This window comes from Prinia subflava, chromosome 13 (assembly GCF_021018805.1).
Source record: "Prinia subflava isolate CZ2003 ecotype Zambia chromosome 13, Cam_Psub_1.2, whole genome shotgun sequence".
In the NCBI taxonomy this organism is placed as follows: domain Eukaryota; kingdom Metazoa; phylum Chordata; class Aves; order Passeriformes; family Cisticolidae; genus Prinia; species Prinia subflava.
Window position 1 is genome coordinate 18999666 of NC_086259.1, and position 22008 is coordinate 19021673.

General features: G+C 55.1%; 2 protein-coding genes across 2 annotated transcripts; both read right to left on the minus strand.

Annotated features, from left to right (window-relative positions):
- Positions 1 to 516: 516 nt before the first annotated feature.
- On the minus strand, positions 517 to 14279 carry LOC134557817 (dual specificity protein phosphatase 22-A-like). The gene is made up of 7 exons (XM_063411084.1): positions 14271 to 14279; positions 12936 to 13134; positions 12362 to 12444; positions 9516 to 9565; positions 6949 to 7023; positions 6419 to 6590; positions 517 to 2926 (listed from the first exon to the last, which is right to left on the minus strand). Exons 1-7 carry the CDS (start codon positions 14277 to 14279, stop codon positions 2753 to 2755), a joined length of 762 nt encoding a protein of 253 aa, XP_063267154.1. The 3' UTR covers positions 517 to 2752.
- A 1069-nt stretch (positions 14280 to 15348) lies between these two features.
- LOC134557688 (cytochrome c oxidase subunit 4 isoform 1, mitochondrial) lies at positions 15349 to 19781 on the minus strand. The gene is made up of 5 exons (XM_063410885.1): positions 19704 to 19781; positions 18788 to 18867; positions 17901 to 18065; positions 16393 to 16524; positions 15349 to 15614 (listed from the first exon to the last, which is right to left on the minus strand). The coding sequence occupies exons 2-5, from the start codon at positions 18864 to 18866 to the stop codon at positions 15478 to 15480; spliced, it is 513 nt and encodes a 170-aa protein (XP_063266955.1). The 5' UTR covers position 18867; positions 19704 to 19781; the 3' UTR covers positions 15349 to 15477.
- Positions 19782 to 22008: the final 2227 nt, after the last annotated feature.

A 22008-nucleotide genomic window follows, 5' to 3' on the forward strand; every position in this document is an offset into this window, starting at 1 on the left:
GTCACCCCCAGGCAGTTCCCAGTTCCTTTCTGAACCATCCCCAGTCCTGGATCATTCCCCCCTCCCTGCCCCAGCAGCTCCCGCTGTTCCCAGTCTGGATTTGGTGTCCTGACTGTGCCCCAGACTGGCCAAACCCACCAGAGCATGAAGGACCATCTGCAGCCTGACTTCAGAGGGGTTTTTTTTGGGATTACCAGATTACACACACATTTCTTGGAAGAAAACCACAATTACTCCCACGTGGGTAATACAGAGAAATGGGAAATGCATGGAGCTGCACAGATGGTTTAATAAAAATAACGCTCTGAGGTGCACAACCTTTCCTGTCATTCCTAATAAAGAATGGCTGCAGTGCTCCTTGTTTTTGAACACCCCACTGATCCTCATTGGATCCCCCCACAGGAGATTTGGGGTGAGCCAAAAACATCTTCTGCAATCAGACACAGTCAGGAGGATTAATTTTCTTTTTTCACCAAAAATACAATTTTAAGCTTTGCAGGGGCTTCGCATCACCACCTCCCCCTGCTAGACAGAGACTCTTCTGTCAAAAAACTCTTTATTTTGTTAAAATTCTGAAAATCTTGTGATGTTTTAGAGGGTCTGCACACAACCAAACTCTCCATCCCCTCTGGAGACCAAAGGCCTGGAGATTCATTGCAATGCAGTGAGGTGATTTCATCATTCCCAGCTTCATTTTGGCTCTGCAGTTTCATGGAAAGGTAAATCCAAATTCCCTGGGGTGAGGAGGATAAAAAATTAAACCAGTTAAAATGGGGTTTTGGAGATGCCCCCCAGCCCTGTCTGCTCTGGCAAGGGAAGATGAGCAGCCAGCAGGGCCAGGAATGTGTTTGGAACAATTTCCCCGTGCCAGAGGCACCAGGCTTTGGGGAAGGCTGATGTGGGACAGCATGAGGTGCTCTTGGCAACATCCAAAAAGTGGAAACCAGCCCCGTTTTACCTGTGCAGGGTTTGCCTCCCAGCTCCCAGAATTCCTAAAGCCACCTCAGGTCCCACTGATGGAGGCCAGCGTGGAAAAACAGAAATACTCACCTGGAATACCCCTCAAATCCAGGGAAATTTGGGTCAGGAGGAGATTTTTTTTGGCACGGTTGTGGCTGTGGTGTCAGGCATGGAGGGTGCTGCTGCTCCAGCCTTCCCTGGTTCCCCAAATTTTGGGGATTTTCCCAGGTTTTGCTTTGGTGCTGTGGTTCCCTGGGGAGTGTTTGAAGCCGGGGGTGGCCGGGAGGGGCAGGGCAGCACCCGGGCTGTGGAGCTTATCAGCCCTCCTGCAAATCTAATCTCTGCTTATCACCCATCTCCAATGACTTCCTATTAACTCCCACTTTCTTCTCTTTTCTCGTCCTGCATGCAGGTTCCATTTTTCTGCTTCCTAAAATGAAAACTGAGGCTTTAAATCCGATATTGATCCCGTTTGTTCAGCCTCCCTTCAGCCCACTCTATCAACAGCCTCGATCTCAATTATTGCTTTCCCATTACTTCCATGTGGAATGACAAAACATCCTTTTCTCCGTCTAAAAAATAGGAAAAAACCCCAGTTTCTTCCCCCTGGAATTCTATACATCATGGCTAAACACAGAATATTTAAAACTTTTCATTTTGCTGGTGGTTCTCATCCAGAAAATGGGAAGCAGGGCGGTCACTTCAGTCCATCCCTCTCTGTATTCCCACCAGGAACACCACAAATCAAGTCCAGGCACCCTCATGATTTTAATCACTCTCTTCTTTATTAGGAGCTGGGCCAGTCACTCCTGGTGCTGTCACACCATGAGTACCCAGAAATCTTCATCAAGAGAATTCCTGGAAATGTTTTGAATCCCTTTTTTCTTAGAAGGAATTGCAGAACAGACATTTTTGAGTGGGCAAACAGGGTATTTATGGTAAGAGGCTGAGATGGCACAGGAGGGATGAAGGGCTGAATCCACAGGATGGGACCCTGTAAGGCAGATGGGGGGGAATTCCTGCCAAAGAAAGCTCTGGAAAAGCACAGTCTGAGTTTGGGATGAAAAACTGGACGTGGTCACAGGTTTTAGGTATTCAAAGGGCTTTTGGAGAGGGACAGAGTTAAATTGGTCCATGGGTTGAGTGAATCCAACCAAGCTTTTGGCTTCTTAGGCAAGCAGGGACAATTCAGATGGGGCTCAGGGAAAAGCCAAACCCACCGTGGCTCCAGGGATGGAGGCAGTGGGACCTCTGGCACTGCTGCATTTCCCCCCTCCCTGGGGCTGGGATAAGGAAAATGCCAGATATTCACCTGCCGAGGACTGGAAAACCCCAAGCACAGTGAGGGGCACCCCAAAACACCTCAGCCCCTCTCCCCACCCCACGGGGGGCAGCCGAGGCTCAGCAGCTCCCCCACATCCCGGGATCCATCCCTCCTTCCTCAGGGAAGCAGGGGCGAGGTGCCCTCTCTCCATCTCATCCCACCTTGGTCTGCATCACCTCTCCTGTGCCCTGCCAGCCCAGATGTCACCGTGAGGAGAGAGGGACGGGGCTGGCGGCTGCCCTGAGGGTGGCAAAGGGGCTGTGACCCACTGGGGATGGGGGAATGGGACAGAGCAGGACGCTGCCACCATTCACTGGAGCTGGCAGCTGATGGAGGGGGGTCTGTGAGTCCCGTCCCCCTGCTCCAACCCTGCTGCTGGTGGACATGAAGCCCTGGAGGTGCTTGGCAAGGGGAAAATGGAGTTTTCCAAGCCCCAGGGCCAAGGCCAGCCCGGGAGCAGCCGGGTGCTTATCTGTCCATCCACCTGCTGCCGCCTGCGTGGCAGGGAGAAGGGAAGGTGGGAGCTGGGGAGCGCCAGGAGCAGTCCCTGCTGCCCCCCTGCTGCTGGCCCAGCAGGCGCTGCAGCTCCTCCTGGTCCTGGAAGGGGTTCCTGCCGTATTCCCGGCGGATCCAGGCGCGGTACTGCCAGGAAAGAGCCACAAGAGGTGGTCAGGGTGAGCTGGAAAGCTGAGAGACCCCAGAGAGAGAGAGAGCAGGGCTGCGACAGCTCCAGCAGAAAGCAGCGAGCAAAGCAATTCCTGCTGCATCCCCAGCGAGGCTGGAGATCCCCATGCACATCCAGCATGCAGGAAGGTCCCAATCCCACAGGAGCTCACACCCAGCACGCCACAGACGCACTGGATCCCCCCATCCCAGCACTCCCCACATCCCCAGCCCGGCACAGAGCTGGCAGCACCTTCAGCTTCCCACACTGGCTGCAGCTGGGACAGCAGCTTTATTTATTTCTCCTTGCCAAGAAGCTGCTGCTGTTCCTCTGTGCCTGAATTCCCGTAAGGAATGCTTCCCAAAGCTTTCCTTTCCCCACAGGCAGCACGGCCGAGTTGGTCCTTGCAAGGTGGGGCGGGTTTGCTCATCAGAGCACCTCGCTCACCACCGGGACGTTGTGGGGAACCTCTCACCCCACTGATCCCCGTTATTCCAGAGGCAGGAGCATCCTGGTGGCCAGGGGCCAGCTGGCAGCAGGCTGAGGCCTGGAAGCAAGGGATGATCCAGGGAAACTGTTCCCGTTACTGCTGGGATGAGGAAACAGCCAGTCCCAAAGTGCAGCAGGGAGCAGCGTGGGCAGGAAGGGGCAGCTCTGCCAGGATTCACCATCCCAGCTGCCCAGGGAACAGCCGGGGCTCTGCCAGCTCCCTGAGGAGCTGCTCCAGCAAGGAATCCCTGGGATGAGGGGTGGAACACACCCAGCAACAGCAAACACCCCAAGGAAAGGATGGAGGTGCAGAGAGGGAGCACTGGAGCCCTGGGATGGGGTGGGACAGGGACAGGGACAGGGACAGGGATGGGATGCAGCCAGGGGATCCAGAGGGAGAGGGAAGCAGCTCCCATGGGCTGCCCAGCCTTGGCACCCTCGGGGTGAGGTGGATTTGGCCTCCTGAATGGGCAGGAGCCACTGAGATCCCAGAAAAAGTTTGGGGTGCAGGACAGCAGGATTGGCAGCTCAGAGCTGTCCTGCCAGCACTGGGTGAGCCACAAGGGAAAAAAAAAGCTTTAGAGTGACCCTGGTGGTATCCCCCTCTCCTGCAGCCAGGGAAAACCAGCTCAGGCAGGGGGGATTTCCACTGGGAATGTCTGGATTTCCCAAATCCCCTCCCTGGGACAGCAGGACTCGCCAGGGCTGTTACACACCTGCCACCTGCAAGCAGGGAGATCCCTGCGCAGGGAGGTCCGAGCCAGACCTGTGTTCCTTGCTAGAAAACAACCCCTGGGAAGTGAGAGCCACAGGGTTTAGGAAAGGGTTTGGGGTGAGATCAGTGCCAGGATCTCATGGGGGCAACATCCCTCCTATGCAAACCATCCAGAGGGAGGCAGCTCCATGGGAAGAGCTGCCTGGCACCCACCAAGGCCCAGCACCCACCACCCAGGCTGGGAGATGGCTCCCTCCATCCAGGGAGGAGGGAAGGAGCAGCAGGGAGATGGGGCGAGCTGCCAGGCATTTCCTCTTAAAGCCAGAGGAAGAAGTGGTTCCAGCCCATTTCCTCCAGTGCTGACCACCAACCCACTGCCCTCCTCCTCTTCTCTCCCAGGCCAGGAGCACCCAGCCCATGTGGGATGGCAGCAGGGGGGAAAAGGCAGCCTGGCCATGGTGTGCCAGCTCCACTCTGTCACCAGAGTGCCCATCTGTGCCCACTGACTTCCTTTTCTAACCTTACCCATCCTCCTGCTGCTGCTCTTGGTGCCTTCCTTCCCTCTTTACCCCTCCAGCCCAGAGCAGCCCCATTTGCCAGCTTGAAACCGCAGCTGCACGCTCCAGCAGCGAGGCTGGAGCATCTTCCCCATTCCTCCCTCCCATCTGAGCTCCCGGAGATGAGGGAAACTGAGGCACCACAGCCCCGGGACGTCCCCAGAAGGTCCAACCTGCTCCTCACAGGTTTTAAGGATTGAGGCTTTTCCCCCTGAGCTTTCCACCCACGAGGACCATTCCCTGCCCAGGGCTGACATCACAGGAAACGTGGAATTTCAAGGAAAAGGCAGCTGTTGCTAAATCCCACAGGGCAGGAAAACACATCCAAGCGCCTCCACCCTTGGCTGTGCCTTGGGTGTTTCAGGGAAAGGGTTGCAGAACTGTGAGGTGATGGAAAAGCAGCTTGGAAGGGAAAGGGAGGAAAATGTGGTGTCCAGTGAGCCCAGTCCGGATTTTGGGAGCAGGAGGAATAACTGGGGTGGAGGGAGGGCACAACAACCCCCAGCTGAGGGTCTGTGCTGGGCCGTGGGAAGGGCTGGGGACAGCCGGCCCAGCCAGGGGAAGCCCCGCAGGGAATCTCCAGAACCTCGGGTGTTTTGTAATCCCGTGGAGCATTTTCCACCCTCCTCCACGGGCGTTTCTGCCAGCTGGTGACAGCGGGGCAGAGCCACCGCCCTCGTGTGACAGCAGCCGGGGAAGGGAACTGGGGGCTGGCTTTTGGGCCAGCGTCAGGAGCTGTCCCTGCTCACTCCTGCCAGGACAGGAATCCCCTCCGAGGGCTGGGGACAGCCCGAGGGACCACAGGGCACGATGGCTGCAGTGGGTGGGGGATGGCACTGGGTGTCACCTCCAGGGTGACATGAGCTGTGACATCCCTTGTCCATCCTTTCCTTGCAGAGGTGTCCGTGTCCCGCGGGAAGTTTGGGACTCCAGGGATGGGTGAAGGAGCAGAGTCCGCACCGGGAGGCCGGAGGCAGCCGGAGAGCCAGGTGGGAGCTGTGCTTTTAAAAGCCTTTCCCTTTGCTTGTTAAGGTCTTTGCCTTTCAAGGCCTTTCCCTCTGCTTTCGAAGGCTTTCCAGGTCAAAAGTGCAGCTCTGATCTCTGCACTGAGTGCTCTCCCAGCTGCTGGAATCCAGCTCGGCTCTGCTCCATCCTCCCTCCCCTGCACGGGATGGGAACCGATCCAGCCCGAGCCTCTGCTCTCCCAAACCCTGCTGCTCCACCTCGTTTTGGGGAGGAAACGGGAGATTTCTCCACCCAGACTTGATCCTGCCTGTCGCCTGCCCCTGAGAGCGGGGGACTGGCTGGCAGAGCGAGCCCTGGCAGATCCGAGCGTGCCCGGACATCCCGAAACTCCTCATAAGAGCCTTCCTCCCTCTCCACCCCCCCTCTCCGTGCTGCATTCCCGGGAATCGGCCCAGCTCCTCCCGAAGGTTCCCAAGGGACAAACTGCTCCTCCAGAAAACAAGTTTGGAGTTTTCAAGTTTAGGCTTTTCAAGTTTAGGCTTTTCAAGAGCTTTTTAAAGTGCACTCACACAATATCGAGGCACTCATTTTTTTTTATTTTCTCATTTTTGCACACAACCCCCCAAATCTCCAGGTGATAAAAGACATTCCCAACACCCAGCTGGGGCAAAGAGCCGGCTGTGCAGGGAGCTGCATGCAAAGGAGCTTTGCCTGCTCCGAGACGCACCCGAAGGTGCCTTTACCTCCTGGAGCAGCGTCCTCTCGTAGTCCCGCAGCTGCTGCTGGAAGCCGGGGTTGGGGCTGGCGTAGGGGCGCACGGCCCTGGTGGCGGCCAGGCAGCTCTCCCAGCCCAGCTCTGTCACTGTCATCAGGTATGCCACCAGCAGGGTGGTGCTGCGGGACACCCCGGCCAGGCTGGGCCGGCCCCGGGGCCGGTCACGGGGGGATCCCTTGGGTGAGGGTTCCCTCGCTGGGGTCGGGCAGGAGGGGGTCGGGAGGGGGTACGGAGCTCTCGCACGCTCTCAGTGCTGCTGTCACCCTCCCTGTCCCCTCCTCAAGCCTGTCCCACCTCTTGGATGCTCAGGTGGTCAGGGCAAGGGCCACCCATCGCTGTGGATCCAAGAGCATCCCACTGCCCTCTGTGCTGTTCTGTACCCCCTCCTCTCCTCCCTGCCCCTCCCCAGGGGTGTTCGACACCAGGGACGCTTTTTGGGAGCCCGTCCCCAGCTCCCAGAGGATGGATGGGGTGGGAGGGGGTCACGGCAGCTCTCACCAGTGCACCAGGCAGCCTCCCCCGGCGAGCCGGCACTCGTGGATGAACTGGATGCTCTCCTTAAAATGCTGCAGCCTGCAGGGAGAGAGGCAGCAGGTGAGGAGGGCAGGGCTGTCCGTCCCTGCAGGGCACCTGCAAACAGCAGCCGAGGGTTCTCCAGCGCCCTGGGGCCACCAGCTTGGGGTGGGAGCAGAGATCCTCCCTCTGCCAGGCGAAGGAAATACCCTGGGAGACATCCCAGGGCACTCCCTGCTCCCTGAGGGATGGAGGAGTGAGGGCGATGCCATCAGAGGAGGCAGCTCAGCCCCAGGGGCACAGCTGGCAGGGACAGGCGTCACCTGGAGGGACACAAACCCTCCCAGTTATCCTCCCTCACCTGTAACTCTCCAACAGTGCCAAAAGCACCTGCCCCCCTCCTGGGGAGGGAGGGAAAGGGAGGAGACATTTTCCCCTCCACGGGCAGGCACAGAGAGGTGTGCACAGCACAGGATTGCTGCCTGCATTCCCAAAAATACAAGCAGGAGCTGCTGGAAAAGCAGGGAGCATTCTCCCCCACCCCAGAGCACTTCACAGCAGAACGGGGCAGGTGGGAGCCTGACGGAGACCTGGAGCACAGGATAACCAATTCCATGACTGCTGAGTGGATGCTGAGTGTCCAGGGCAGGCTCCAGTGAGACAAATCCCTCCAGCTCATCCCTGGATGGGATTCCAGGAGCTGTTGCGCCACTGCACCAGACATTCCTCTCCTTCCAACAAAACCTGCCCATCTCCAGCCTCCCCCTCAGCCACGCCGAGCCCTGGGGCGGTTTTGGGGCAGAAAACCTGAGTCTGGTCACTTGTGCTGCTGGTGGCCTCCCTGGGCACCCAGCGCTGGATTTTCCAGGAGGAGAAGAGGGTCCCTGCTCCGGCGCCGGACTTCCTCTGCTCCGCGTGACGGGGTGGGCGTGAGCCCACGCAGCCTTCCTGATTTCTCAGAAGCCAAAGCGTGACCTCCCGCGGTTATTCCCTCTGTGTCCCTTGCCAAAGGAGCTGCTTTCCCGCTGGGAACTCTCCAGAATCTCCTCCCTGCCTGCCTGCCCTTGGAAAAGGGCGCTCTTCACCCTGCCCTGGGAGCGCTGGGCTCAGCACCCTTGAAGGAGCCAAACAAATTTATGAATATGAATTTATTCAGGAATTGCAGGGGGTGCTGCTTCCCAGGAACAGGAGGAGAGATGGGGGAGTCTCTACCATCGTGATCAGGCTAAAAATACAGAGCCTCTCATTCCTGGAAGGAGATGTCAGTCCAAGGATCCTCCAGCAAACGGAGCATCCCCCTTCGGGAGGGATTTCCCTGCCTAAAGCTTGTCCCAGGGGATTTCCCTGCTTGTCCTGCTGATCTTCACAGAGCAGACAACATCCCCCGGGGCCTGCAGGTGCTGCCCACACAGCTCCAAACTCTCCAGATCCCTCCAGCCCCTCGGCAGCACCAGCAGGAATGTTCTTGCAAGGACACAATGCCTGTGCCTCCAGTCTGCATCCCTGTCCAACCCATCCCAAAGGAATTTGGCTCCCCCATCCATCCTCACCCACTCCACGGGTGTTTTTTTCCAGAGGGAAAGCTCTGCCTGTGCTTTTACAGCCTCAAGGCGTGGGATCAGGGAGTGGAATTGCCGTGCTGAGCTCCCGAGTCACAAGCAGGACACAAAGTTCACCAGGATTGTGAAATCCAAGGCATAAACTGACAAGCAGAAAATAGTTTCTTGAATAATTCTTCCTTCCTGCAGGCAGCCTTATCTTTTTTTTTTTCCCCCTTTTTTTTTTTCTTTTTTTTCCCCTTTCGTAGACACGCCACAAATGCAAAGAAATGAGCGAAGGGGGGAAAAAATAGCAACCAAAAATCCCAGTTCTTGCTGAGGCAGGGTTTTCTTGTAAAGCTTCTCTTTCCGCTCAGCGGGAGCATGAGCAAGCAGAATTCCACCCCTGGGCATGGCTGCTCCCAAGGATGCTGGAAAAACCAGCACCTCCTCAGGCAGGGCCTTGGAAATTGGGATTTGATGCTTTTTAGGGTTTGATTGGAGAGGAAAATCCCGTGGATTTGGCAATTTGCTGGTGCAAATGGGGGATTTGTGGGTGCCCCTCACCCAAAGCAGCAGCATCCCACAAAATCCTGGGAATTCCTCCCAGCTCCTCTCAGCAGCTTCATCTCCAAAACTGCATCCCAAGACTTGAGAGCATCTGTGCCAAATATGGTGAAAAAATTGGTATTGTAATAAATTTGTCTTTTTAGTAAAATGCCTTGACTGACACAAATCATCTTTCTAACACTCCAATTTTCCATCCTGCCTAGTGGAATAATTCCAAAACTTGATGAAAAATTACATTTCCTGACCACAAACTCACATTAAAAGTGGATTTTAAGCCCTAAAATGTTATTTACCACACAAAAAATGAACTTTCTTCCCAGCTTCTGGGAAGCTCAGGGATTATGTGAAATTTCACAGCATGAATGGACTAAACTTCATTCTGCAGAACCTGAGCTTTTATTGACCAACAGCTGCCAACAGGAAAAAGGATGGGAAATCACTTACAGGTTTTGACTGGATGAATCGGAGGCCGAGATACACAGATAGGTCATGTCCTGTAATATAAAATAAAATAGTCATGAAATACCTCCAACAATCACAAAATCCTCCATATTTCTCCTTTTTTTCTCGTTTCTCAGTTGATCTTGAGGGGAGAAGAAATCTGAAAATGACGTTGGGGTTTGCATCCATCCCACCCCAGGCGATTTCCTCTCAATCCCACAGGACAGGCCAGGCTGTGGGGACAACCCAAATATTCAGGAGCCCCCCAAAACAGAGACAGGGAGCCCCAGACTCCACCAGGAAGACAAAGCCACTCTCATCAATGAGTTATTTCCTCCTCGTCCTTTTAATACCCCATAAATCATCTGCTGCCTGCTGGCCTAGGTCAGATTACTTTCCTCTCCTTAAAACATCGCTTCCTCGATCCTCCCTGTTTGGAGCTAAATTTAGATCCTTTTTATCTGGGGGTTGGGGTTTTTTTAATCCTTTCTTAGCAGAATTGTAGGGGGAAATCGTGCAGCCAGAGCACCAGGGGTTGCCCCATCTCCATCGGGACCCTCCCAACTCAGGCAGCCCAACCTTGGACCACCCTCCAGCCCAGGAGGCTGGAAAAATTGGATTATTTAAGGGAGGAAGGGGCAAAGCAGGATGAGCACAGGGATAATTCTGGAAGGATGAGCATGGAGAAGCTTTCCACGCATCGCCTCATCCACAGCTCCGTGCCTGGTGCCATCCCAACCCCTCCCCATGCTGGGAAGAGCCACCACGCCATCAAATCCACCGTGGAGAAGCCAAAACGACCTCTGTGAGAGCCTGGACAAGAGACTTGGGACTCCCTGGAGGCTCTTAATCAAACTGCTGTTTATTGCAGAGATGAAATCACAGCAATCTTGGGTGGTGGGTGAGAAGAGCCAGCTTAAAGCTGCCAGTCACAGCTGAAAACCTGAGCTCGAGAGACCCCTAAGTTCTGGTTACAATACATTTTACCTTTTTCTGTGCTGAATATGCCAATTTACAACATCCAGCCAGTAAAAGACACAAATCCTATAGAATCTACATGCAGCCTATTAGAAGTCCTACATTACCACACTGTGTAACATTTTAAACCCTAAAAGGTACTTTTTAGACCCATTTTTTTTCTTCTCTGCCAAACTGGCAGGGTCCCCCTGACCCTTGGACTCTTCAGCTTGCAGAAGCATCCCTTAATTTGCTAAGGACATTGTTCAATCCACAGGGATCTTCTCTTCAGCCCACTCAGCCATTGTCTTTCCAGTTGTTCAGTCTCTGCCTGTCTTGGCATCCTACACACCAAAACTTTGCCTTCGTTTCTATTTCCCTTACAGGTTTCACATTCTCAGATTCTTTTGCCAAGCAATCACATTTGTCACATTTCCCTGTTCCATCCGACAGACCCTGACCCACCCCAGCCCCGGAGGACCCGCGGGTGTCCCGGCCCCGGAGGACCCCGCGGGTGTCGCGGGTGTCCCCCCGGCGTGGGAGCGCTGCCGGGGTTTGCGGTGGCGGCCGGGGCCGTGATTGCCGCATTGCTCAACCCCCGCTCCCCTCCGCTTCCCCTCGGCGCGGCTCTGCTCCCTGTTGTAAATGTTCTGTGCGCTTTGCTCCCTGTTGTAAGCGCTCAGTGCAGTTTTCTCTCTGTTGTAAGAGCTCCATGCGCTTTGCTCCCTGTTGTAAGCGCTCTGTGTGCTTTGCTCCCTGTTGTAAAAAAATCCTCCTGTGCACACACAGAGCGGTGAGCTCCGGGAGGATGCGGGACCTGGCGTGCCCTGGGAACAGGGACCTCACTTGTGAGAGCCCAGGAACAGCTGATCAGGGATTCCGTGGCTCCTGTTGCCCATCTGCTCGTGGGGATGTTTGTCACTGCTCTGAAAAATCGGGCTGAGAGGACAAAAGAGAATCCCACAGGCTGGGGGTGCTCACCTGGAGAGGAGAAGGCTCCAGGGAGAGCTCAGAGCCCTTCCAGGGCCTAAAGGGGCTCCAGGAGAGCTGGAGAGGAACTGGGGACAGGGGATGGAGGGACAGGACACAGGGAATGGCTTCCACTGCCAGAGGGCAGGGCTGGGTGGGAGACTGGGCAGGAATTCTTGGCTGTGAGTGTGGGGAAGCCCTGGCAGAGTTTTCCTAGAGAAGCTGCGGCTGCCCCTGGATCCCTGGAATGCCCAAAGCCAGGCTGGACATTGGGGCTTGGGGCACCCTGGGATGGTGGAAGGTGTCCCCGCCCCCCATCAGGTATCCCGCACCCCACGGCCGTGCCGCTCACTCCGCGCCCATCCCGAACCTGCAGCTGCTCCTGGCGCACGGAACCACCCGGGCAGGATTTGTGCAGGAGCGACACCTTCGGCATCACCCCAGGGGCGGCTCCCTCCTGCCTCAGTTTCCCCCCCGGGGATACCGCAGCGCTCCGGGGATCAGCGAAGCCGGAGGAGCGGGGACGGCGAGCGGGCAGTGCCCGCTCCGGGAGCGGGTCCGGCCGCGTCCCCTCCCGCCGGGGCTCCATTCGCGGGGCGCCGCCGCCCTCTCGTGGGGACCCCCCGGCAGCACCGGGCACCGGCCGGGCCCGGCCCCGCAGCGCTGCGGGTCCCGCCTGCCCCCCAAAAACCCCCGAGGGATGCCCCAAACACCCCGCGGCGCCCTCCCCAAATCCATCACTGAGCTCCTTTGGGCAGCATTGCCTGCTGTCAATCGGTGTAAATCGATGTAAATCGGTACAAATCGGTGTAAATCGGTGTAAATCCAGCACTGCTTCTGCCCAGGCCAGCAGAAGCCCCTGGGTGTCCCCTCCCAGCCCCTGCTGCCCTGCGTGGTCCCTAGCCCCCCGCCCAGGCACGCACCTCCAGCACGGGCTTGGCGTGGTTGTGCACGGACAGGATGTGAGTCACCCCCTTCCTCAGCAGGTTCTCGTGGTCCTCGGAGTCTGGAAATGGGAGCCATGTGGGAATTTCCTGCCCTGCTGGCACCCACGGGCACCCACACCCATCACCCCCCGCCCCTGACCCCCATTCCAGCCCTTCCTCTGCCTCTCATCCCCCTGGACACCTCCTGCCGTGCAAAATCCCCCTGGGCTGCACGGGGTGCTCAGCAGGTTCCTGAAGCCATCCCCAGGATCAGAAATCCCCCTGATAATTCAGGAGAGGCTGTTCTGTCCCTGCTGCTGAGCAGGTTTGCAGATATGCCAGGATTTTGCTGGTGTTCCAGCAGGGCTGGTGGCCACAGCTCCCAGTGGACATCCCTTTCCCAGGCTAGGCTGGAATCACTGGAAACTGGGATGGGGATTTGGGGCAGCTCTGGAAGAGGCTGAGATTCCCAGCTGGGGACACAAGGAGCTGCCAAGGAGAGGGATCCTCCAGCCCTGCCAGCTGCCCAAGGATCTTACAGCACCATGGAGGGGCAGGGAAAAACACTCACCATTAATATTCCCGAGGTAGAGGCCGGTGACAATCTGGGAGGTGACAAAAAGGAGGGAGAATTCAGATGGCACTGGGAGCAAGGTACATCTGATGTGGTGGGAACAAGCTCCAGGCCTGGTTCCAGCAGAACCAGGACACCTGGCACCAAACTGCCCAGGCCATGCCAAACCAAGCACCCAAATCCATGGATCATCTTCCTAAACAACCAGGAAAGGCTGAGCCCAAACACCTCAGGAGAACAGAGCTCAGAAAAGCTCAGCACAGAAATGGGAGGGGTTTGGATGTGATCCTCTGGAGTTCCAAAGGTTGCATCTGCCAGCTGGGGGTGGATGGATGGACACTATTTATAGCAGGATTTATATTTATTGCAGTTAAGAGATGTCAAAGCTGCAAATTCGGTCTCCAACTCGCTGCTGCAGGGTTATGAAGGAGAAAAGGGACAGGTCAAGGTGTTTAGGGGGTGTAAGGACCTGCCAGAGCATTTCCAGAGGCACAGAAAGAGCTGATTATCAGCTGCACTTGCTGGTGCCCATGTGGCAGAAGAGCCCTGGCTGGAGGAGTTTTGGGGTTTTCAGCAGCACTGGGTCACACACAGCTGAGCCCCAGCCCATTCCTGGGTGCAAACACCCAGATTCAGCACAGCACAAAATGTGAAGGGGAATGCAGAGCCCTGCATCTTGTGGAGCCCAAAACTGGATCCTACAAAAGCGTCTGCATCAATCCAGCCCTCGGCAACAACAGCCTGGGCTCCCCAGAAGGGTTTGGTGGCACTGGGGGGCTGTAAAAGCCACTTTGCCTGTCAGGCTGGGTTCACAGTGGGTGAATCCCCGGTGTTAAACCACATCAGAGCCATGCAGACGGAGTTTGCCCTGATCTAATCCCTCTGCTGTTGTCCCAGAGTCTAATTTTAAACTGGAGGACTCACATTCCAAGCGGTTATTTAAGGACACCAACAGAAATTGATCCCCTCCTGCAGCCCTGGAGGGAAAAGCAGCACTGAAACCACGCTTCCCCCATTGCTGGGGCACACCCCGAAGGTGGAGAGGGGGAATTTCCCTGCAGGGCCCCCTGTTATCCCTGAGGATGAAAATGCCAAGCTTTTACCACCCCCGGGATGAGCATTTAAGGCCAGCTGTCACTTTTGTGACACCTGCAGGCACTGAGCTCTTCACCTCGGGTATGAACCTTGGATTTAAATCCGTTTGTTTTCTTAATTCTCTTGAAGTGCTTGGAATTCCAGAGGGGTGTGGGAAAGGGGAAGGTGCAGAGAGGGAGCTGGGAAGTGCATCCATGGGCTGCAGAAGTGCTGGCCACCATCCCGCTGTCCCCATACCTTGCTCATTCCAGTCCCCATGGATTTTCTGTCCCTGGGATCAGGATTCGGGTGGTTTCTCAGTCTCCAGGGCTACCTGCAAATAAACACCCGAAATTCCCGGGGAGGACGGCGAGATCTGAGCCCCTCGGAGAGCAGGAGAAGGGAAACACGGCAGGAGGGGAGCGAGCAGAGCCCTGGCACACCCAGCTCACCTGCAGGCTGCGCCGGCGGGTCCCGCTGCCGCTCTGCAGGGAAAGGGAGCCCAGAGTGGCTGGGAAGGGGAGGATGGAATGAAGATCTGGGATCACGGCAAGGCTCAGGTTTCCCTCCTGGCCTCTCTGGGATGGAACTCCCTTATCCCAGCAGCACTGGAGCTCCAGCATTTGCTCCCAAACATTCATTTTCCAGGCACAAACCCCTGGATGCTCCACGTCCCTCACCCAGGCTGGCGCCACCAGAGGCAGGAGCCGTGCAAAAAGCAGGGAAAAGCAGAATTCCAGCCATCACCAGCCTGGGATTGTCACCCTCATCCTCCTCAGCATCCCAGAGATAAATCACTGAAGGGATTTTTCAGGTGTAGGAAGGGGAGCTCATTGCTTAATTCCCACCAGATTACTTCACCTTAAAAACCTTCCCAAATTTCTGAGTGGAAGGGGAAGAGGGGCCAGCAAGTGGCTGAGACCCCACCACAGCCCCTAAACCACATCAAGTTTCCTGATGGTTTTTTCCTGTCCCATCAGGAAAAGAGCAAACTTAAGTCCAAGGCTGGTTTAGTCTTCAGAGAGGCAGGGATTAGAAAGATCAAAGATCTTAGGAATAAAAACCATGGATGTCCACATGTGGGCACACAAGGAGCTCCATCATAATTAAGACAATTCCTTCATGGATCAGCTCTGCTCACAGAGACAATGGGAAAACACAGATTAAGAGCTGAAATAAAAACCTGCAGAGTCCAGGAGACACCAGCTCAGCTGAAGGGAGAAATTTGGCAGCCGCTTTCTTAGCCCTGAAAACATTAAGCCAGGAAGCAAATCTTGCTCAGGAACGTAATATTCCACCCCAACAAACCCACCCAGAGACCAGCAACAGGCACCTCTCAAGTTAACCAGACATTTATTAGCATTTCTGGAGGTGGAGAGGGTGTTCCAGTACAACAAGCAACGAGGTCACGCACGGGTGATGGAATCATTTCGTGTTCAAGCAGAGCAGGTTCCACTGAGTTGTTTTATTTCTTCCACTCGTTCTTGTCATAATCCCACTGGGCTGAGATGCCCTCCACGGGGTTAACCCTCATGTCCAACATCCTCTTGGTCTGAGCAGACACCCACTCCTCAGAGAAGGTGTGCGGGATGGGGCCGTACACTGCGGGTGGAAGGGAATGATGGAATTATGTGAGCAAGTTGGGAATTTGGGGCTAATTTTACTAATAAAAGGGGGTTTTTTCCCCCTGGAGGCATCCCATTGGAGCAGAGAAGCAGTTGCCCCATCCCTGGAAGGGTGCAAGGCCAGGTTGGACAGGGCTTGGAGCAACCTGGGATAGTGGGAAGTGTCCCTGTCCATGGATGGAGGTGAAATGGGATCATCTCCAACATCCCTCCCAACCCAAGGCAGCCTGTGAGTCTGGGATCTGTTCAAATCTCCACATCCAAGCATCCAGCTCAGCCCACATTCCCACATGGATTCTCCGGTGGTTTCCTTCACCACCAAGATAACAGCTTCCTGCTTTCCTTTTTTTTTTGGGAGCCTCGAGGCAGGAGCAGCTCCTTTAACTGCTGCTCTGCCTCCCGGCAGCTGGAGGCTCCCTGGAGCTCAGATCCTCAGCTGGGAAAGCAGCCAAACGTGGCAGAAACCCAAATGTTCACTAGCAAGGCAGCAAAAGAGGGGAAGCTCTGGGATCAGCAATCTCACCACTCATTCCCTGCCACTTCCTGTCCTAAAGCTCCACTCCCTTTCTGTGAGTCAGCTCCCTGAATATTCCTGCTACATCCCCACAAGTTACAGCTCCAGGATGAATTTTCAGGGACTAACAGACAGCTCCTGCTGGGAACTCCCTGTTCTGGCTGTCCCACAAACCATCCTGACCCCACAGAATTCCCACCAGGCATCTCCTGACCCTGCTCTCTGTGGAAGAGTAACTTACTGAAGTGCTTCTGCCAGATGATGATGATTCCAGTGACACCGAGGAAGAACAAAATTCCCCCCAGGAGGGTTTTCCACTCGCTTGTCCCTTTGTTCATCTCTGCGTAGGTCTCGTTGAACTTCATGCGATACACTGGGGAAAAAAGTATCAAATCCTCTTTTTTAACTTTTCCTGGGATTTGCAGGTGACCAGGAATTCTGCAGGGGGAGGTGAATGAAGCCTGAGGCTGCCCAAAAGGGGATGGATGTTAAATTCAGTTTGGCCCGCACCAAAGCAAATCAGTTTTTTCACCCCCACATCAATTTTAGTCTCTGTTTTACAGATTATCCTAAAGTTGGGCACAAATTACAGTACAGAGCTGAAAGAAGGAAAACTGGGAGTTCTCCTTCCTCCCCTCCAATTCCCAGTGTGGTTATTGACCCCAAAGCTTCCTAGCACAAATAATTCCAACAGGAATGTTTCAAGCTCAAAAGTCTTCTCGGCTGCCACTTCAAATTCCAATTTAACTGCCAATTCCTTTAAATCCAAAGGAATTTAAAATCCAAAGGAACAGAAAATTTGGAGCAATTCCTCAAGAAGTTTTAAACCTTTCCCAGACCACGTTTTCCCTTCATACCAGGAGAGCAGTTAGAAAAGATCAGGCAGATTTATTTGCAAGTCCAAACGCCCACAGGGAGCTTTCATGAGCTGGAGTTTGGTTCATGCCAAGGTCAGGGGTTATTAACATTCAAATCCACGTTTGTGTTTGGGGCTCCCTTCACTCAGCTGGACTAACACTGGCACGTTGCTGTATTGAAGAGAATTTTTCCTGGCTTGTCTGAAAGCAGGTGGGAATCGAGAAATAAATCTAATTCTGTTTGGTTTCTGGAAACAAGAAGTAAATCTAATTATTATTATTTGGTTTCTGGAAACAAGAAATAAATCTAATTATTATTGTTTGGTTTCTGGAAACAAGGAATAAATCTAATTATTATTGTTTGGTTTCTGGAAGAGGAAGGAATGTCTGAATGTGATCTCGGATATGGAACAGAAGCCACAGCAGGGGCATTTCATATTCTGTAACAGCAGCAAAGATCTTGGGAATAAAAATCATGGAGCACACAAGGAGCTCCATGGTGAGTAAATTCCTTCATGGATCAGCTCCGTTCACAGCCACTGGGAAAAACAGGGATTAAAAGCTGTTCCAAGCATGGCCTGGAACAAAAAGCTGTCCAAAGACTTTTGACAAAGGCCTGGAGTGACAGGACAAGGGGAACGGCTTTGAGCTGAGTGGGTTTAGATGGGATATTGGGAAGGAATTCCTCCCTGGGGGGGTGGCACAGGTGCCCAGAGCAGCTGTGGCTGCCTCTGGATCCCTGGCAGTGCCCAAGGCCAGGCTGGACAGGGCTTGGAGCACCCTGGGATGGTGGAATGAGATGATCTTCAAGCTCCCTTCCCATTCCACACCCCTGCAGATGCCAACGGTGCTGTTGCTGCCTGGGAGGCCCCCAGAGCCCCCCCAGACTCACATTCCACCTTCTCCTCCACGGACAGGGCGCTCCATGACGCCTTCTCCTTCTCCTTGAGCGCGCGCTGCTGCGCAGAGAGGTCCCTGACGAAGGCCACCTCGGGCAGGGGCACGTCCCGCCGGTCCACGTAGGCTGGCAGGGTGTAATCCTCAGCCTTGACCACGCCTGAGGGGACAGGGGACACGGGGACAGCGGTCAGGGGCCCGCACAAACAGCTGTGACTGCTCACAGCACAAAACCCAATGGTTCTGCACCCAGCGGTGGAGAATGAATCCTCTTCCAACAGGGTAAAAATGGGATTACAGGATGGGCTGGGATGGGTTGGGACGGACCTTAAAGCTCATCCCAATTCCCACAGGCAGGGACACGTCCCACTATCCCAGGACTGCAAGCCTGGCCTTGGACACTTCCAGGGATCCAGGGAGAGCTGGAAAGGGGCTCAGCCTGGAGAAAAGGAGGCTCAGAGGGACCTTGTGGCTTTGCACAGCTCCTGACAGGAGGGGACAGCCGGGGGGGCTCTGGGAACAGGGACAGGGACAGGAGGAGAGGGAACGGCCTCAGGCTGGGCCAGGGGAGGCTCAGGGTGGGCAGAGCAAGAATTTCCCCATGGAAAGGGAGCTCAGGGATGGGAACTGCCCAGGGAGGTTTGGAGTGCCCATCCCTGGAGGTGTCCCAGGAACTCCTGGAGGTGACACTGAGGGCTTTGGGTGGGGACAGGGTGGGGATGGGGCACAGCTGGGACTTGGTGATGTTGGTGCTCCTCTCCCACCTGAATGATCCCATGGTTGTGATTCCTGCCAAGCTCCCTCCATCGCAACCCTCCCCTCCAGCCCACCCAGAGCAGCTTTTTGTGCTCCTCCCCTCCAGGCCCTGTTCTGTTCACCCACCGTGTCCATGTGCCCTGAGGCACAGGGAGGTGGAGAGGGATCTCCTCCCGACCAGGCTGAACACTCTGGAAGCCAACATCCTGCAGGGACAGGCAGCAGCAGTCAGCCCAAGGTGAAATAAGAACATTTGCCACGAGTTTACATTAAAAAAAAAATAATATAGCCTAAAGATTCCCTGCTCCAAGGGGCAGCACATCTCTCCATGCTGACCAGGATATTCTGTGGGCTCTTCTCCCACTAAACTGACTTGGATGAGCCTTTCTCTCCTGGTTTTTACCCCGAGCTGCCTGCACTCGAAGCAAAGGACATTCCTTATTTAAATCACCCTTCTGGGATGCTGTAATTCCAAAATAAACCATTTCTGGGCGGATTCCAGGCACATCCCACAGCCACTGCAGCGACCCCTTGGGAAGGAGCAGCCCCGGCACATCCCAGGGAAAAGCAGGACCCCAGGGAAGGGCAGGACCCCAGGGAAAGGCAGGACCCCAGGGAAAGGCAGGACCCCAGGGAAAGGCAGGACCCCAGGGAAAGGCAGGACCCCAGGGAAAGGCAGGATATCAGGGAAGGGATTCCTACCCACACAGGATTCCAGTTCCTCGGGTGACCCCATCTCAGCCTCAAGCCGCTCAAGCTCCCGCCAGGACCCGCTGTCTGCCCCTGACCTTGCCCTCCCTGACTGTCACCTCAGTCCCGCCCGACATGTCGCGACAGCGGCGACAGAACCCCGCAGGAACAGGCTGAAACCCGCGGGAGGGGTCGCAGCCCTCCCCCCTCACACCCCTCCCCGCAACCCCCCCAACCCGCGCTGCCCCGCCAGCCCGTGCGCGGATAGGGATGGCGGGGGGGCTCGGTTCTCCCTCCCAGCCCGTTCCCAACCCGTTCCCGGGCTCCCCCCGGCCCGTCCCGGCCCCACGACCTGGCGACCGTCCTCTACGGCGGGCGGGACCGGAAGGCGGCCGGGCGGAAGCGCGGGGCAGGCCGGGAGCGCGGGCAGCGAGCGGGGCGGGCCGGAGCGGCCCCCGCGGGGGCTGACGGGATGCGGGCGGACCCCGCTGGAGGTTCAGCCCCGCTCCCCAAAATCCCGGCATGTCTGAGGGCGGAAAAGAGCTCCGAGGTCACGGATCCGAGCTGTGACCGAGCATCACCTTGTCCCCACCCTGAGCTCTGAGTGTCACCTCCAGGAGCTCCTGGGACACCTCCAGGGATGGGCACTCCAAACCTCCCTGGGCAGTTCCCATCCCTGAGCTCCCTTTCCATGGGGAAATTCCTGCTCTGCCCACCCTGAGCCTCCCCTGGCCCAGCCTGAGGCCGTTCCCTCTGCTCCTGTCCCTGTCCCTGTCCCCAGAGCCCCCCCGGCTGTCCCCTCCTGTCAGGAGCTGTGCAGAGCCACAAGGTCCCCCTGAGCCTCCTTTTCTCCAGGCTGAGCCCCTTCCCAGCTCCCTCAGGATTCTCCAGCCCATTCCCAGCTCCCTCAGAATTCTCCATCTCTTTCCCAGCTCCCTCAGGATTCTCCAGCCCCTTCCCAGCTCCCTCAGGATTCTCCAGCCCCTTCCCAGCTCCATTCCCTTTCCTGGACACTCTCCAGCCCCTCAATGTTTTTCTTGTGGGGGGCCCAGAACTGGACACAAGTTCAAGGTTTGGAGCCCAGGACCAGCCAAAAACCAGGATGGAAAAAGCACCGAGAGCTTCCAGGTGTTTGGAGGGGGCAGGGATCAGCGTGACAGCTGGGGACAAACGTGGCTGAGGATCACTGAATTAATTCAGAGTGTTACCTTTCATATATAAACCCTTTTTCCCTTTAATATTTGGGATGCCACATCCCTGGAAGTGCCTGAGGCAGGGCTTGGAGCAGCCTGGGATAGTGGAAAGTGTCAGGGTTTGTGAAAAATGCATATTGTGTGACTCTACGCAGATATTTACTATATGTGATATGCTAGGTAGAAAAGTTATACTGTATTAACATTTGAATAATATAGTGAATGTAGTTTTGTAATTAACATTAAGCTTTAGTAATCAAAACTGAAGCTATGTGTGTGTGATATTCTTTTTAACTCAAGAAAGAGATCAAATAATCAAGAATTCTTTGCACAGAGATAACGGTTGCAGAGACTTTAAATTTTCTAGTGAAGAATTTATGGCCTTCCTTATCGACAAAAAAAGAAACCTCTTCAAGGACCCACAGACTTACAAGCGCCTGGAAATTAACAGAAAGCTTTTGTGACATGAACCAGCTGAAATTACTTGTTTTAAATAAAATATGCGTAGTCATGAGGACGATCCTCAAAAGAGAGGGATTTTTCCCTAGTTTTTTGCCTTCTCCTGACTAGCTTTTTTCTGGAGGAGGGCCGCAGCCTGGGCTGCCTCTCTTTGTTTATTATTGTCTCATAAATTGTCCTACTCTAAATTGTTTAACTTTTATGATTGTATGTGTATTACTAATTTTTTTATATAACCATTTTTATTTTTATTAAATTTCCAAAAATCACAAAAGCGAGTAATTGGCATTTATTACACCAGAGACCTTTCCCAACCCAATGATCCCAGAGGTTTTTCCCGCCCCGCTCTGAGCCGCCCTCACAGCCCTGCCCTTTGCATCCCACAGAATTTTGGGATCTTTCCCTTCCTCACAGCCCTGCCTGTGCCCTCCCATCCCACAGAATTTTGGGATCTTTCCCGCCCTCCCATCCCACAGAATTTTGGGATCTTTTCCGCCCTCACAGCCCTGCCCTTTGCATCCCACAGAATTTTGGGATATTTCCCTTCCTCACAGCCCTGCCTTCCCATCCCACAGAATTTTGGGATCAATCCCGCCCTCCCATCCCACAGAATTTTGGGATCTTTCCCGCCCTGCCTGCCCCTTCCCATCCCACAGAATTTTGGGATCTTTCCCGCCTTTCCATCCCACAGAATTTTGGGATCTTTCCCTTCCTCACAGCCCTGCCCCTGCCCCTTCCCATCCCACAGAATTTTGGGATCTTTCCCGCCCTCCCATCCCACAGAATTTTGGGATCTTTCCCTTCCTCATAGCCCTGCCCATGCCCTCCTATCCCACAGAATTTTGGGATCTTTCCCGCCTTCCCATCCCACAGAATTTTGGGATCTTTCCCTTCCTCACAGCCCTGCCCCTGCCCCTTCCCATCCCACAGAATTTTGGGATCTTTCCCGCCTTCCCATCCCACAGAATTTTGGGATCTTTCCCGCCTTTCCATCCCACAGAATTT